Below are 14,968 nucleotides of genomic sequence, written 5' to 3'. Positions count from 1 at the left end.
AATAAGGTCTTTAAGCCTGACACAGAAACACACATGCATAAGGAGAGGGATCAGCTCCATTGATAAACATGTGACCAGAGGCTCACAGGAACCTAACCTGGTATTTCCCTGGGAACAATGGCTCAATATTCGCTAGTGCTCTCAGTGACTTTATACCATACTAACTACAGCAAATAATGAGATTTCGAAGGAGATGGATGATGGAAGAGAAAGCTTCAGTGGGGCACCAGCCTCCTTCCTCTTTAATAGAGAAAATGGTCTGACAGGCAACAGCATGGAGCCAGAATCCAGTACACTGCGGTTTTATTGTCGTTGCCTTTAATTTTAAGGTTGCCTCTTTCTAAAGCAAGTGATGCTAGTTCTCACTTAATGGTAGGAATGTATGGCTTTTTCAGTCAGTTTTAGGTAAAAACCAAAAAAGTAGGCAACATGAAGAAAAGATTAAGTAAAAAATAACTTACATGTGGATTCTGAAAAAGTGATAGAAATGAAATTATTTTCAAAACAAACAGACTGACAGAAAACAAACTCATGATTATCAGAGAGGAAAATCAGGGGGAGGGAGAAATGAGGAGCCTGGGATGAACATAGACACATGACTATATGTAAAATGGGCTCCCCTGGTGGTTCAGCGTAAAGAATCAGCCCGCAATGGTCCTGCAATGCCAGGAGCCCTAGAAGACATGGGTTTGATCCCTGGGATCAGGATGATCCCCTGGAGAAGAAAATGGCAACACACACCATTATTCTTGCCTGGAGAATCCCATGGACAGAGAAGCCTGGCAGGCTACAGTCCACGGGGTCACAAAAAAGTCAGATGCAACTTAGCAATCAAACAAATATATATTAATAAAATAGATGATCAACAAGGACCTACTGTATAGTACAGGAATTCTACTCAATATTCTGTAATAACCTGTATGGGAAAACAATCTGAAAAAGAATGGATTTATGTATATGTATGGACTAAATCACCTTGCTTGTATACCTGAAACTAACACAATATTGGAAATCAACTGTACTCCAATATAAAATAAAAATTTAAAAAAAATTCAATGGGAAAGAAAGAGATGGTTCATTCAAAACTAACAGTCTGCAAAAGTGAGGATATAAGATAGTTCTTTAGGACTCAAGAATAAAGTATCAGAACTTTTATTTGTATTTTTAATCTTTAACAAAATAAAGAAATTAAGCTCTAATATTTGTGAACAACAACAAAAAACAGAGACGGCAAATGGGGAAAGCAGAGGCATGAAGGACTTAAGGGTACCTGGTGTAAAAATGCATACATACAGAGAGACTTCAATTAAAACAGTCATGAGGCCAGAAATGGGCGCCTTCACCCCCTGTAAGGGAGCAGAGCCCAATAGGAAGAAAGACTTCCTCTTCTCACCTGGCAAGAGCTCAGCCAATGAAAAGCCAGTATACCTCAAACTCTCCATTCCTCTGATGGACTCTGTTTATCACAGCCCTGCCAGCTTCCTTTTCTGTAAAAGGGCTCTCTCCTGGTTGCAGGGATCTGCATGTGGCTTGCAGACCTGCTCCCCCCACCCCACCCCACACCCACTAAGGATTTGCTGATTCTGAATAAATCTATTTTTTTTGCTGAAAAACTAACCGACAGTCTATTTGTTTTAGGTCAACATGGGACACAGCAGAGATGAAGGTGATGGATGAACAACTGTTGGAAAATGCATATGGAGTACAGTTTTGGCCTAGGAGTGAAATTATGTGGACATGGATAAATAATTTATCCTGTATAAACCTCAGTTTTCTTACCTGGAAAAGGAGACAATATGAGAATGACAGCATTATCTCAATGATATAAGGAAATAATGTGTAAAGCAGCAGTGTTGAAAGTTTGTAGTCTTAGAACCCCTATAATGCTCTTACAAGTTACTGAGAGGGGATTTCCCCGGCAGTCCAGTGGTTAGGACTCCACGCTTCCAGGGCCATGGGTTTGATCCCTGGTCAGGGAACTAAGATCCTGTGCACGCCACACTGCAGGGCCAAAAATAATAAAGAAGGAAAAAGAAAATATCTTTTAAGAAAAAGTTACTGAGAATTCTAAAGAGCTTTTGCTTATGTGGGTTACATCTATCACTATTCAGTATATTAGAAATTCAAGTTGAGACATTTAAAAAAACACATTCATTAACTAAAGTAACCATAATAAACCCAATTGTTGTTGTTTAGTCGCTAAGTCATGGTCCAACTCTTTTGTGACCCCATAGACTGAAGCCCTTCAGGCTCCTCTGTTCATGGGATTTTCCAGGCAAGAACACTGGAGTGGGTTGCCATTTCATTCTCCAGAGGATCTTCCCAACACAGAGTTCAAACCTGGGTCTCCTGCATTGGCAGGCAAATTCTTTACCACTGAGCCACCAAGAAAGTCACAATAAACCCAACAGATGCTAGCCAAGTATTTTTTTAGATCAAGCATGGCTCAGACAGTAAAGAATCTGCCTGCAGTGCAGGAGACCAGGTTTGATTCCTGGGTCGGGAAGATCCCTAGAGGAGGAAATGGCAACACACTCCAGTCTTCTTGCCTGGAGAATTCCATGGACAGAGGAGCTTGGAGGGCTACAGTCCATGGTGTTGCAAAGAGCTGGACACGACTGAGTGACTAACACACACACTTTTCCAAACAAAAACACTTACAAGAGTGGCACTGTTTTGCGTATTTGTAAATCTCTTCAATATCTGGCTTCACAAAAGGCCTTTGGACTCTCATACCTGCCTCTGCATTCAATCTGATGTAGTATCACATTCAATGTAGCCTCTGGGAAACTATACTGTGTACTCACAAGAGAACAGAGTAAAGACAGGCCAATAACATCTTACTATTATTATCAGGCAAAGTTTTAATCTCATGGGCCATCTGACAGTGTCTCCAAGACCTCCATAGGTACCTGGGACACAGTGAAATAAAGGGTTTAGAACAGTGCCTGTCACGAGGTAGATCCATAATAAACATTAATTCTCTGGCCTTTTTATTCTCAGCCTCAATGTTGTTAGAACAGGAATGCATCAGAGTGAGGCCTTCTTCAGCTCACTACAACTGTATAATATCTAGCTTGGTCATGTAACTAACAGGTTCTATAGTTAACTAGCTGTGTGATATTCATAGCCAAGGACTCTTCATCTGTGTCCAAATTCAAGCATCCATGGGCTTCAAAAGGGTAAAAAAATTACATATCTGTTCTCTAACACTCAGTGTTTACTGCATTGATGACCAGAGGCAATAAACCACAAGTGTACCAGGATGCAGGCCTCAATTGAAATCACAGGTGTTTTACATACAAAACAACCAACAAGGGTCTCCCATACAACACAGGGAACTACGTTCAATATCTTGCAATAACTTATGATGGAAAAGAATCTGAAAAAGAACAGATTTATATATACATATAACAATCACTTTGCTATACACCTGAAACTAACACAACACTGCAAATCAGCTATACCTCAAAAACAAATTCAATAAAATAAACCACAGGTGATTAAATAGCATATTATGGTTACTACAGATATCTTGAAAAGTTGTACATGCTCATGACTATTTCAAAATAAAGTAGTAGTTACATGTCAATAAAGAAGCACAGGTGACTTCCCCAGTAGTCCAGTGGTTAGCACTTCATCTTCTAATTCAGAGGGGTCCAGGATTGATCCCTGGTTGGAGAACTAAGATCTCACATGTCTCACCACCAAAGAGCCAAAGCATAAAACAGAAGCAATTGTAAATTGTAAAATACAGAAGCAACTGTATTGTAAAATACACAATAAAAACTTAAAATTTTTTTTAAAAAGCACATATATTACAATAACAAATTTTGAAAACTATCTTGACAGCTGTATTCAATACAAGTGGCTTGTTTTCAATCCTTTATACTTGACTGTATGCAATTAAAAACCTTGTTCCAAGAAAGGGGACCACTTTCTTGCTCCAAAAAAGGGGCCAAAGGTGTTCATGCAACCGAACAGGTGAGATCTATCTATTTTAAGCAGTTCACGAATTACTCTTTGAGACTAAGTTCCATCACTCCAGCTGGAATCTAGGCGACACGATGGCCGTGGTGAGGACGAACTAAAGATGCACAGCACACCTAAGTGCATTAACAAAGCGCTCAAGAATCCGCTTTGTTTTTACACTAACATTGGAGAATCTGCAAAATTAAATGCTTTTAGACTAACTAGGCCTAGCACAACAAGATTGTTGAAAAGTTTACAGTGAAGCAAATATTCCCCCAAAGTACCTTTTATCACACTATAAAAACATACAGGACAAATTCCAACAAACAATAATGAAAGATTTTGCAAAGACTCTGTCATCAACATATCTGGGTCTATCGTTGAACAGACTGAAGCAATGTTTCGATAATCAGAAGACTAACCTGGAAGTGTATCACTAAGGTTTGCTTAACATCAAAGTGTTTGACCCTCATGTCCTAAAACAGAAAAAAATAAAAGAAAAAGGAAGAAAAAGGGAGAAAGAAAAGCATTTTCCATGGGTTTGGGGCAGCCATTAATACAACCAGCCGATTTTTCCCAATCACATTTAAGCAAGTCCATCTATTCCATGCCTGCTTTCTCAGCAGCGTATCTCTTTACTTGCAAAGATAAAGACAAACTTAAGGGTCTCACTTCATCTAACAAAACAATGTAAAAGTCATACTGGAGTGAATGAGATGTTAAAACCTAATAGGGGAAAAAAAAAACTGCACTAAATTATAGAAATCAGGCTGGTGCCTTAGAATGTCACACCAACGCCAAGGACAAGCAGTTACTGAATGCATGCTCTCTACCCGTATACCTCCAGTCCCAAGGATGCAATACCATAACCTTATGATTCACTGAACCAAAGGTTAAGTAATAAAACATAGGAATGTTGAGGAAGCAGGGTACCCTGGGTGAAAGGCCAGATTATGGGATCCTGAGGTGGAAGGGCACTCGGAACAGGGGACACGCATAGGAGCACAAAGTCCCAGAGGAAGGACTCTCCATACGGCACAAGAGGGAGAAGGGCAGCGTCTGCGCTAGAGGGTTGATGAGAGAAGCGGTGAGAGACATGCTTTACGAAAATATACTGAATTGGAGTCTTAGAACCTTGAAAACTGGGCTCGGTTTAAACTTTACCCTGCAAGCCAAGGAAGCCTTCCCAGCAGGGAGCTAGTATGATCACCATGTGTCTTGGGAATAAACAATGGACACTGATCCCATAAGCTCATCTGTCCTAACAGTGGGCCCTTTTGTCAAACCCAGATTCATCAGAATCTACTGTGTCGGGAGCTCTGGTCAATGTTATGTGGCAGCCTGGATGGGAGGGGAGTTTGGGGCAGAATGGATACATGTAGGTATATGGTTGAGTCCCTCTGCTGCTCACCTGAAAACTATCACAACACTGTTAATCACCTATACTCCAAAACAAAATTAAAAGCTGTGTGTGTGTGTGTGTTTTTAAAGTATCCATTGTGTCTAGTGAAATAAATTTTCTAAATGATACTCTGGGGCAATTTTGCCACTACCTATACCTTTGAAATGCAATTCAATTCTCTTGATTGATGATAAAAAATTAAAAAGAGAAAATACCACTCTTGTTACTATAACTATAGAAATAAAACCCACGTTTTTAGGATATGCTTGCCTTAACCATGCTGAAGTCAGAATAGTTTTGGAGAGCATTTCTCCTATTAAACAAAATTAGAATTGATAATTTTTTCGTGCGAAGTATTGATTAGGCACTGCTAAATGTACTTTCATCTAGGAGTTAGTGCCCAGTTAACACAAATAAAGGAATTGGCTCCATCTGACTTCCAGAATTGCTGGCTACTTACTAACTGGCACCTGAAAGCTCGGGACCAAATTATGAAGCAGAAGAAACAGCAGCTACCTATTTCTGAACTACAACACGGAAGAGTGCAAGGATTCTAAAGTTTAAAGGAAAAAAGTTTTTGCAGAGGGAAAACAAGGAATCCTGTGTATATTATTGTACACACACATATAAATATATACACGAGGATCACCATCTTAAAGTAATAAATATGAAAGAGTTGGTTTGTTTCTTTGTAACTGACTCAAGGCTTCCCAGTCGAAAAGCCCCTAGAGCTCTCTCTCTGAAACTGACATAGCTGTCAGGAAACATAGAATAGGTTCAGGGACCTAGTAACCACTAAAGTGAGAGGGGAAAAAAGGCGGGCGAGATGGGAGTGAAGCCGAAGACTTGCAAATATGCCCAATGAATGACCCTGAAAGGAAGTGATAAAATTCTCAACTGTGTTTATACTAGGGAATCGCACTCAAGCCTAAAGCCACAATCGCCCCACTAACGGCAGAAGTCTTTCCATAAGACCTAAGCAACCTCACTCCTCGATAAAAAGTGGAAAGACCACGGGTTTTCACCTGGGTTCAGGTCCTGCTCAACCACCGTTTCGGATCGAAACCAACAGAAAAGCAGCCTCCTGCACATCCTGGGGCCCTTCCAACACCGCTGTTCGGAACGCCCAAGTGCCCAGCACAGGACCTGTCACAGTATTTCCCAGGAAAATGTCCTTGTCTTATCCCACGGCGGAATGGGGATTCAGAAGGCAGTCGGAGACCCTCCCCACTCACGCTCGGGTAGAGGACCACAGTCTGCACCGCAGCCCCGGGGCCACCCACCCCCGCTCCCATACCACACACTTCCTGCCGCTTCCATCACCTCCACACCACAGCTTGAGTCTCCTGATCAGTTTACAACTGTTACGGGGATCCCAGTGCCTGGGAGGTGTTGGGAGAGGACCCTCCCTACACCGCCCCCCTCCCCCAACAAGCTCTTCACTTGCGGCTTCAGGGAGAACCTAAGAGCAGAGGCAGGAAGCGCTGGGGCAGCCCGCCGAGTTCGCGCTCCGCGGGCCTCGGCCGGTTACAAAGTACTGAACGGAGCTACACGGACCCAAGCGGGCCGAGGGACGGGGGGGACAGTGGGCGCGAGCACCGCGGCAGGGCGCCCCAAATGAAGCGCAGCGAGCGCCCTCGCTTAGATCGTTTCTACTCTGCAAAGCGCTGCAGCCTTGGGAGTCGGGGGCGCGGGATGGCCAGTCCGGAAACCAACTGCACTTTTAGCCACTAGAACGCCCCAAACTCAGAATGACTTCCCCCCTTGAGGCTCCCGGAGCGGGCTCCCGCTCGCACCGCTCCCAGGAACGAATGCAGCCCGAGCCCGGGCGGGTAGTGGGAGCCGGAGCCGGGTACCGGGCAGGCGCGCACCGAGGGGCCGTGCGTCCGCCGCCCAACTTTGCACCCTGCAGGGCAGCTCCCCCGAACTTGGCGGCGGGGACGGGGTGGGGCGAGTACTCACCAACCCCGTACTTCTGCCTCTTGGTCGGGATCCAGCGGGCCATGGCGGCGACCTCGCCCCGCGGCGGCGGTTGCGGCGGCTACAGTTCCCGGGCCTCCGATCGCCACCGCGCCGCACACCGGCGCGCCCCGGGCCCTTCCGCCATGTTCCGGCAAACTTCGCTCGGCCCCGCGCGCCGTCTCCCCGCCGCTCCGCCAGCTACACGCTCCGGCTCCCACCGCGAGCCGCGGTCACCTGCTGCGCCCGGCGGCCACGCCGCCGTGCGCGCCCCTCCCGGCGCCGCCTCGGCCCCTCCCGCTGGCCGCGCCCTCCTCCCGCCGAGGCCGCCTCCGCGCCGCGATCCACGGGCGCCCGCCAGCCAAGGTCTCCGCGCTCTGCCGGGCCCAGGCCGGCTCCGCCTTGCACACTTCCCGGGAGCAGTTTCCCAGCACAGACTGGGGTACGTTTTTGTTTTTGTTTTAATCCTTTCAGTGTTTGGCTTTTTTCCCTTCGCCGTCCCAACCCGGTCTAAACCCTGGAGCCTGGATCCCCAGCGGCGGGGTGTCGGGAGGGCTGTGCTGGAGGAGTGGGGCACCCCCAGACGGAGCAGGCGGGAGGGGATGTGGAGTCATTTCTCACCGCGCGCTCCGGAGCATCTGGGGGAACTAGGATGAGTGCATAGGATATAAGATAAGTTGTTTCTAGCCGCCCGGGTTCTCGCAGTGCCAGGCACTCATCCGGCGCTCGATAAATATTTGTTGAATGAATGAGCAGTTGACTACTGCGTTCACCCCCTAGAGCTTTCGCTGACACCACGAGAGCCGGAAGCCGGACTCCACGGCAAAAGTGGCCTGTGGCCACGGTTCATAGCCTTCAAAGCAGGAACATTTGTCTTCTGGTAAATAGAGAACTAATGCGAAGGAGCCGGGCTCCTCAGAAGTATCAAATAGTTTTTTAGGGGAGCCCCCGAGCGAGAATTAAGTAGCGAGTTCTGACTTGGAAATCTTACGTCCCCGAGAAACACCTGGGCTCCTCCCCAGCTGAAGAGACTCAGACCCAGCTGAAGAAATTCAGACTTTCATGGTCCAGGGGAAAGCCCGCCCCAAAGACCTCCCTTTTCCAGCAGCCCAAAGAGCATTCCTGGGGGGAAGGGGACGGGGCACACCCGAATCTTTCTCGTTCACTAGCTGCATTGTTCAGACAAAGAGTCAAACGCAGGGACTGCACATTTGAACAGCCAGTCCTGAGCTGTTGGCGTCCTCTGAAACTCTCCTCCTGGAGCTCACTTCCTTCTGGAGAGACCTCAAGAATGAAGATTGGATCCGAGTCCCAGGTGGGGGTGGGGCGCCTTGCTACCTCACCCATGTAAGTAAAATCTCAGAGTAAATGACCAGCTGATTCGGGTTTACCATCGGAGAAAAAGCCTCTTGAAAGAAATTGCTTTGTCCTCACAGCTTATGAAGATTTTCTTGCCGATTTCGAACGTGAAAGAAAAATGAAATAAACGTGTAATAAAACAGAGCAAAACTTCACTGAAAACGGTGCATTTTAACTTTGGTAACTTTTCGCAAAGTCAAATCTGAATTTTTTTTTAAAGGTCTTGTCAATGGTGGGTAACTACGCATTTAGTCATCGTGTAATAATAATTTAAGAAATCTAGTTACTTTAGACTTAATATCCAGAAGGGATTCCATCATCTCTCCCCCAGATTTATTTTCCTTTGCTAATGACATCATGATTAACCTAACTTCCCATGTTAGGTAATTTTTTCTTTTCACAAATATTTATTGGGTGCCTACTAGATGTCAAGCAATAGAAGCACAGTAGTGAATAAAATTCCTACCTTCATAGAGCTTAGTGTCTAACAGAGGCGGGTAAGGCAAATTTAAGTAAAATGAGGCTAAATCTGTATAGAAAACTCCAGAGAAAGGAGGATGGGATGAGGGTGGTAGGGATGCTGCAGTTCTATGTTGTCTGCGAAGGCATCTCTGATAAAGTGACATTGAACTATAAATCTGCAGAAGTGAGGGTTTCAGAGAAAACCTTCAGAAATAAACAACAGCAAAAGGAAAGCCAGAGGCATGTTTGGCTGGTTCTGAAACCATGGAGGAACAGCAAGGATTCCTGGGTAGCAAGAGATGTTAGTAAGGGGCAGAGTATGGGAAAAAAACTTGTGAGAGACAGTGTGAGCCAATAAAGCAGGACCGCAAAGGGTATAGTGAGAACTTCATATATTGGCTGTGAAAAAAGTTTGGAGGATTTTGAACCAACCAAGGACATGATCTAACATGACTGCTGTGGGTTGAATACACTGTAAAGGACACAAGGGAAGATGAAGGAAGATCAGATGGTCAGAAGACTATTTCAGTAGTTCAGGCAAGAAATGAAGGCAGTTGGGTCCAGGATGGTAGGGGTCAAGATAGAAAAAAGGTTCTTGACAGAGACTGAAGGTAGGAACCACTGAAGGGCAGTGTGGACACAAGGAAATTTACTGAGGCTTCTGGACTCCTCAGCACACTTTTACTACCATATGTTTTTGGAAAGTTTGTGTGCTCAGTAGCTCAGTCGTGTCCAACTCTTTCATGACTCCCTGGACTGGAGCCTACCAGGCTCCTCTGTCCATGGGATCCCCCAGGCAAGCATACTGGAGTGGCTTGCTATTTCCTCCTCCAGGGGATCTTCCCCACCCAGGGACTGAACCCTAGTGTCCTTTATTTCCTGCATTGCAGGTCGATTCTTTACCGACTGAGCCAACTGGGAAGCCCTTTTGGAAAGTTTGGTGAATGGATAAATCTGTCTATGCTTTTTTTTTAAAATAAACAGCTTCACTATATAGGCTTCAGGCCTTAGAAACTCTGAATCTTGACCCCTGGTGTGAAACACAGCATGGGTCGAGCATAACCCTAAGGAGACGGGAATGGGCAATACTGGGTTGGCTTGCCCACATGCAGTAAAGCCAATCTAACACTGGGCTGTGGTGAAAGAAAGTACAGTATTCATCGCAGGGAGTCAAGCAAGACGTTCAGAACTCCAAAAGTACTCAAACTCCCCACTGGTTTCAGCTAAGCATTTTTAAAGGCCAGGTGAGGGGGGAGCATCCCAGAGTGTGTGACCAGCTTGTGCACAAGTCTCTGATTGGTTGATGGTAAGGTAACAGGATCCTGTCACAGGAGTTAACAATATAGATCCTTAGGCTCCAGTAGGTCTGGGGGGCTATGTGCTGGTGGTCATCAAGTCGTTGATTTCTTCCACTTGGTGGGGGTAAAACAAGTCAGGAAACCTGTATCAGACACTATTACCTGGATACTTCTGGGAAGAACTAAAGCAGAGAGCCTGGGGGAGGGGTCTGTATTGGGAAGGCCAAACACAGTTACTACATAGGGTTGCCATTTTCTTAATCATCTGTGATATCTATCTATCTTCACCTTTTATATCCTGGTTGCTCTGTATTGAAGTTTTCCTTTCATATTTCCTTAGGTCTGACTTCATACCTTCCTCAGCAATTCTCCATGAGGACCATTAGGAGCTTAAGTATTTTGCACAAAGTTACTTCAGTCACCTGTATTTTTGAGAAAATTGGATGAGTGACATTCTCTAACCACAGGTTTATTTTAAATTTAATACACATCAGAGTGTTAATCCTCATTCAATATAACTGGATTTCTACCAAAATGACTTCAGCTGCCTCACCCCCACCCCACCCCCACATATACACACCCTCCACCCCGCCTCCACCCCCACCCCACCACCTAGAATTGAAGGCTTTTTGCAAAACTTGAGGTTTGAATTTGGACACTAGATATTTCAAGTGTAACAATAATTGCAATAAAAGGGTTGGAGGAAAATGGAAAATTTTAATTACAGCTTTCAGGATGTTTATTCTTTTTCCTCTGAAGACTGAAGTCCACCCACTTTGTTATATCAGATGGTTAAATCCCAATTTGAAAGTCCATTTAAATCATAAAAGCAGAGCTATTCAAAGTCTTTTATTAAAATGTGGCTGAAAATTAGAGAGTCAACTAGATGGGTAAGTGAAATAACAGCAGGATTCCCAGAAATATCCTTTTCTTTTTCCTCTGATATCTTTTCAGAGGAAACATTAAGCATATTCCACAACCAGGGATATTCGGACTCCAAAACCCACACAAGTACAAACACAAGTAAGCACTCACAAGCATTAGCTTGCTCTGTTGCAAGGTGCCTTGGAGAAAGAAATAAGGATAAATGAATTTGGAGGCTAGTTACGATGCTGATGAGAATAAAGAGATGTGAAGACAGCTGGCAAGAGCTTTACTTCCTCCACTGATAACCAGGTTTATTTTCCCAAATCTGGCTGACTTAATTGAGTCTCTCAAAGAAGCTATGTGTTCTGTTAAAGAAAAAATTATTTTCTAGGTAGAGGAAGCTCATTCTTTGATCCTACATATGAGTGGAGTTACTTCTTGTTTAGTCACTAAGTCGTGTCCTACTCTTGCGACCTCATGAACTATAGCCATCAAGGCTGCCCCGTCCATGGGATTTCCCAGGCAAGAATACTAGAGTGGGTTGCCAGTTCCTTCTGCAGGGGATCTTCCTGACCCAGGGATTGAACCCACGTATCCTGCATTGGCAGGCGTATTCTTTACCACTTTACCACCTAGGAAGCCAGAGTGGAGTGACTAGAACTACAGAAAAAGGAGAGGAGGGATATATTTGACTCTAAACACGACTTTGCAGTCTTCTTAGGGCAAATGCTTCAGGACAGGGTGGTTCTGTATAAGTCAGGGCCAGGGTGATACATTGTAATTTGAGACCAGTGAGCTAAACTGGAGAAAGGAATGGATATCTACAGCCCTAGAAACACTTTTTTCATAAGACCTGAAGATTCCCATCACTATCTACTCTCTGCCCTCAAATACCCTGGCTGGTGAGCATCTCTGGGTCTGTCCTTGACTCTGCTCTGTGACTTTGGAGGTCCAGTTTCTCTGATGAATGGAGAGATGATGGTCAGGGCTCTAAAGCTGTTCACATCTTCAGCCCCATCACTGTGAGACTGATGCTTGGTGAACACTTTCATAACAAGAAGCTTTTAGCTTTGTTTCTAGAATAGTCTTTGCTGCACATATCCTTTAGGAGAAGTTGATGATGTGAGCAATTTGAAGTCATTTGTTGTTGTTCAGTCATGACCGACTCTTTGTGACCCCATGGACTGCAGCACACCAGGTCTCCCCATTCCTCACTATCTCCCAGAGTTTGCCTAAGTTCATGTCCACTGAGTCAGTGATGCTATCCAACCATCTCATCCTCTGGGAACAGTCAACTCGTTGGAAAAGGCCCTGATGCTGGGAAAGATTGAAGGCAAAAGGGGAAGGAGGCAGCAGAGGATGAGATGGTTGAAATCATTGTGCTTAGTCACTGAGTTGTGTCCAGCTCTTTGTGACCCCATGGACTGTAGCCTGCCGGGCTACTCTGTCCATGGGATTTCCCAGGCATGAACACTGGAGTGGGTCACCATGCCCTCCTCCAGGAGATCTTCCCAACCCAGGGATCAAACCCAGGTCTCCAGCACTGCAGGAGGATTCTTTACCATCTGAGCCATTGAAGTCATTAATTTAATGAAAACTGGGTTGTTTGATAGGGAAGAAGGAATGAAAACTACTTGACTTTTTAAAGACTGTCTTTATATATATATATCTTTTTAAGTGGTATCTCCTTGTTTTTTAACATTTGTTTACCTGTTTTTGATTGTGCTGGGTCTTCATTGCTGCACGCGGGCTTTCTCTAGTTGTGGAGAGCAGGGGCTATCTTTGTTGCAGTGCACAGATTCTCACTGTGGTGACTTCTCTTGTTAGGTAGCACAGGTTCATGCTCCCTGCATTGGCAGGCTGATTCCCAATCACTGGACCTCCATGGAAGTTCTATTTAAATGTATCTTGAAAAAGATATATATATATTGAAAAATTGTCTTCATAAAACTCTGTCTAAAACAAAAGGTGATGAAAACTAAGACGCAAAATGGAAAAGTTAAGCGGTAAGCTAAGTAAAAATAATTCAGGTATATATGCTATATTATGATTGTTCAGTTCAGTCACTGAATCGTGTCCGACTCTTTGTGACCCCATGAATCGCAGCACACCAGGCCTCCCTGTCCATCACCAACTCCCGGAGTTTACTCAAACTCATGTCCATAGCGTCAGTGATGCCATCCAGTCATCTCATCCTCTGTCGTCCCCTTCTCCTCCTACCCCCAATCCCTCCCAGCATCAGAGTCTTTTCCAATGAGTCTACTCTTCACATTGAGGTGGCCAAAGTATTGAAGTTTCAGCCTCAGCATCAGTCCTTCCAATGAACACCCAGGACTGATCTCCTTTCGGATGGACTGGTTGGATCTCCTTGCAGTCCAGGGGACTCTCAAGAGTCTTCTCCAACACAACAGTTCAAAAGCATCAATTTTTCGGCACTCAGCTTTCTTCACAATCCAACTCTCACATCCATACATGACCACTGGGAAAACCATAGCCTTGACTAGATGGACTTTGTTGGCAAAGTAATGTCTCTGCTTTTTAATATGCTATCTAGGTTGGTCATAACTTTCCTTCCAAGGAGTAAGCATCTTTTAATTTCATGGCTGCAATCACCATCTGCAGTGGTTTTGGAGCCCCCAAAAATAAAGTCTGACACTGTTTCCACTGTTTCCCCATCTATTTCCCATGAAGTGATGGGACCAAATGCCATGATCTTAGTTTTCTTAATGTTGAGCTTTAAGCCAACTTTTTCACTGTCCTCTTTCACTTTCATCAAGAGGCTTTTTAGTTCTGCCATAAGCGTGGTGTTATCTGCATATATGAGGTTATTGATATTTCTCCCGGCAGTTTTGATTCCAGCTTGTGCTTCTTCCAGCCCAGCGTTTCTCATGATGTACTCTGCATATAAGTTAAATGAGCAAGGTGACAATATACAGCCTTGACGTCCTCCTTTTCCTATTTGGAACCAGTGTGTTGTTCCAGTTCTAACTTGCTTCCTGACCTGCATATAGGTTTCTCAAGAGGTAATCATATTATGATTGTAACTACATAAAATTATTCATTTTCATGGAAAATGACTGTAAAGGAAAATGAAAAAAAAATTTTATTCAACCTTCTTTAAGACAAAATAAACAAAAGAAAAACTACTTGGTTGCTGAGATTCCCTGGACAATGTAGAAAAGCAGGATGTTAAATGCCTAGATTTGACCTTTATTCAGGACAGGAGTGAAGTTTCATTCTGCAGTCCCTTTGTAACAAGAACACTGTTCTTATACTGTTTAGGTGACTGTCATATTCAGCAAATTTTTCTATTTCTTTGAGGTCAGTTAAGAAACAAATGTTTGGTCCAGAATTTTTATTTAATACCAGACAGGTTTTCCATGGTCACCAGCTGTAATGTAACAATGGTAATTAACATGTATGGCTTGTGTCTGATACTATTTTTATTCAATTTCTTTAATCCCCACACATCCTAAGGAGGTAAATAGAACTGTTGTCATCTCCTCGTTACAAATGTGCAAACTGCAACTCAGACCTGGTTATAGTATTGCCCACATAGGTAGCGGCAGAACTAAATTCAAAACCCAGGCAGACTAGTGCCAGGGTCCACGGTCAAAACCAAGGATCAGTGAACTTTTATTGTAAAAGG

At 44.3% G+C, this 14,968-nt stretch overlaps 1 protein-coding gene across 2 annotated transcripts in view; it reads right to left on the bottom strand.

Moving 5' to 3' along the window:
* The window catches only part of DOCK5 (dedicator of cytokinesis 5), a 271,512-nt gene extending 262,714 nt beyond the window's left edge, over nucleotides 1–8,798 (bottom strand). Inside the window, exon 1 of one of the 2 annotated variants that reach the window (XM_065946612.1) lies at nucleotides 7,955–8,798. Coding sequence is in view for 1 of the 2 variants with exons in the window: in XM_065946611.1 (XP_065802683.1) it covers nucleotides 7,337–7,379 (43 nt within the window). In the remaining variant the exon portion in view is untranslated. Of the gene's footprint in view, nucleotides 1–7,336; nucleotides 7,576–7,954 lie in introns of those variants that run through there. The other variant, XM_065946611.1, reaches the window with a different exon arrangement.
* Between the last annotated feature and the right edge of the window lie 6,170 nt (nucleotides 8,799–14,968).

Source organism: Muntiacus reevesi, chromosome 10, assembly GCF_963930625.1.
Source record: "Muntiacus reevesi chromosome 10, mMunRee1.1, whole genome shotgun sequence".
NCBI classification, from domain to species: domain Eukaryota; kingdom Metazoa; phylum Chordata; class Mammalia; order Artiodactyla; family Cervidae; genus Muntiacus; species Muntiacus reevesi.
Note: the sequence above shows the minus strand (reverse complement) of the source record. Positions and strands in the feature narration are given on the sequence as shown.